The 1,055-nt window shown below is 33.6% G+C and overlaps 1 protein-coding gene across 1 annotated transcript; it reads right to left on the reverse strand.

The window, feature by feature from the left end:
- Positions 1-236: 236 nt before the first annotated feature.
- LOC131175577 (protease inhibitor HPI) lies at positions 237-780 on the reverse strand. The gene is made up of 2 exons (XM_058140221.1): positions 640-780; positions 237-526 (listed from the first exon to the last, which is right to left on the reverse strand). Exons 1-2 carry the CDS (start codon positions 656-658, stop codon positions 333-335), a joined length of 213 nt encoding a protein of 70 aa, XP_057996204.1. The 5' UTR covers positions 659-780; the 3' UTR covers positions 237-332.
- Positions 781-1,055: the final 275 nt, after the last annotated feature.

Genomic DNA, 1,055 nt, shown 5'->3' on the forward strand with positions numbered 1-1,055 from the left:
TAAGTTATGAAGGGAGATGAGTAACAAGGCTAATGAGTAACTTGCAAAATTAGTTCAATAATAAATGTATTTTTTAATTTAATTAAAAATTTAAATTCAAATGGCCTTATCTGATTTATAGAATTATAATTTAAAAAAAAATTAATAAACCTATTAATATATTTTTATTTAATTGAAATAATAATCAAACTTTCAATTGAATATATAGGATCCACATAAATCTAAATTAACACAAATTTTTATTCCTCAAATCATAAAGAACAGAGATTATTTATTTGCGATTACTTCTTTATTATATAATTTCTGCTCCATTGAGGTAATAAATTCGTTGTTTAGCCAATGGCAGGAACTTGAGTGACCACCCGATTTTCATCCACGAAAACCCGGACCCTGTTGAAATTTAAATCCTGAGTTATAGGCAATCCCTCCTTGACCACGATTGCCTTCACATTTGCATTCTCTGTCTGTATGATACCCGCTGCAATGTCCCCGTTTGTCCCGACGAGCTCCGGCCATGAATTCTTAACTGCAAAAGTTAATATTTAAAAATAGAACCATGATCGATAATAGTGATTCATGAAGGCAGCGAAAAAGATTATTAAAAGAGGACTCGCATACACTAGCTTGTGCCTAAATTACCTGGACACTGACTTGCCATTCTCCTCTTAATCTGTAGTTCTCAATGAAATCTGTGGATTGAAGGTTAATGGTTTTGCTTTGCAAGTGCAGGTTTATATACATTGAAACAGATTGCTATCTTCGAATCTTTTGTTTAACAATCGTAGCCGACATTTTTGAATTCTGGAATTCATTTCATGCTTTGTTGAGATTTAAAAAGGAATTAAAAAAATAAATAAAAATAGAAGTCAACGATTGTGACTTCAGTGGCCACCGACCAAAGCATGTTGCCATGCGAATTTGGCGGCGGCACACACTGACTTGGCGACGAGCATTTCCGCCGGTGCCAATAAATTGGGAAGTCCGAGAAACCATCGAAATTAATAAATAGTATTAATCCAACTCAATTTTTTATTCTCCAACTCCTACCTTCGGTA

The sequence above is a fragment of the Hevea brasiliensis genome, chromosome 2 (assembly GCF_030052815.1).
Source record: "Hevea brasiliensis isolate MT/VB/25A 57/8 chromosome 2, ASM3005281v1, whole genome shotgun sequence".
Taxonomy (NCBI): domain Eukaryota; kingdom Viridiplantae; phylum Streptophyta; class Magnoliopsida; order Malpighiales; family Euphorbiaceae; genus Hevea; species Hevea brasiliensis.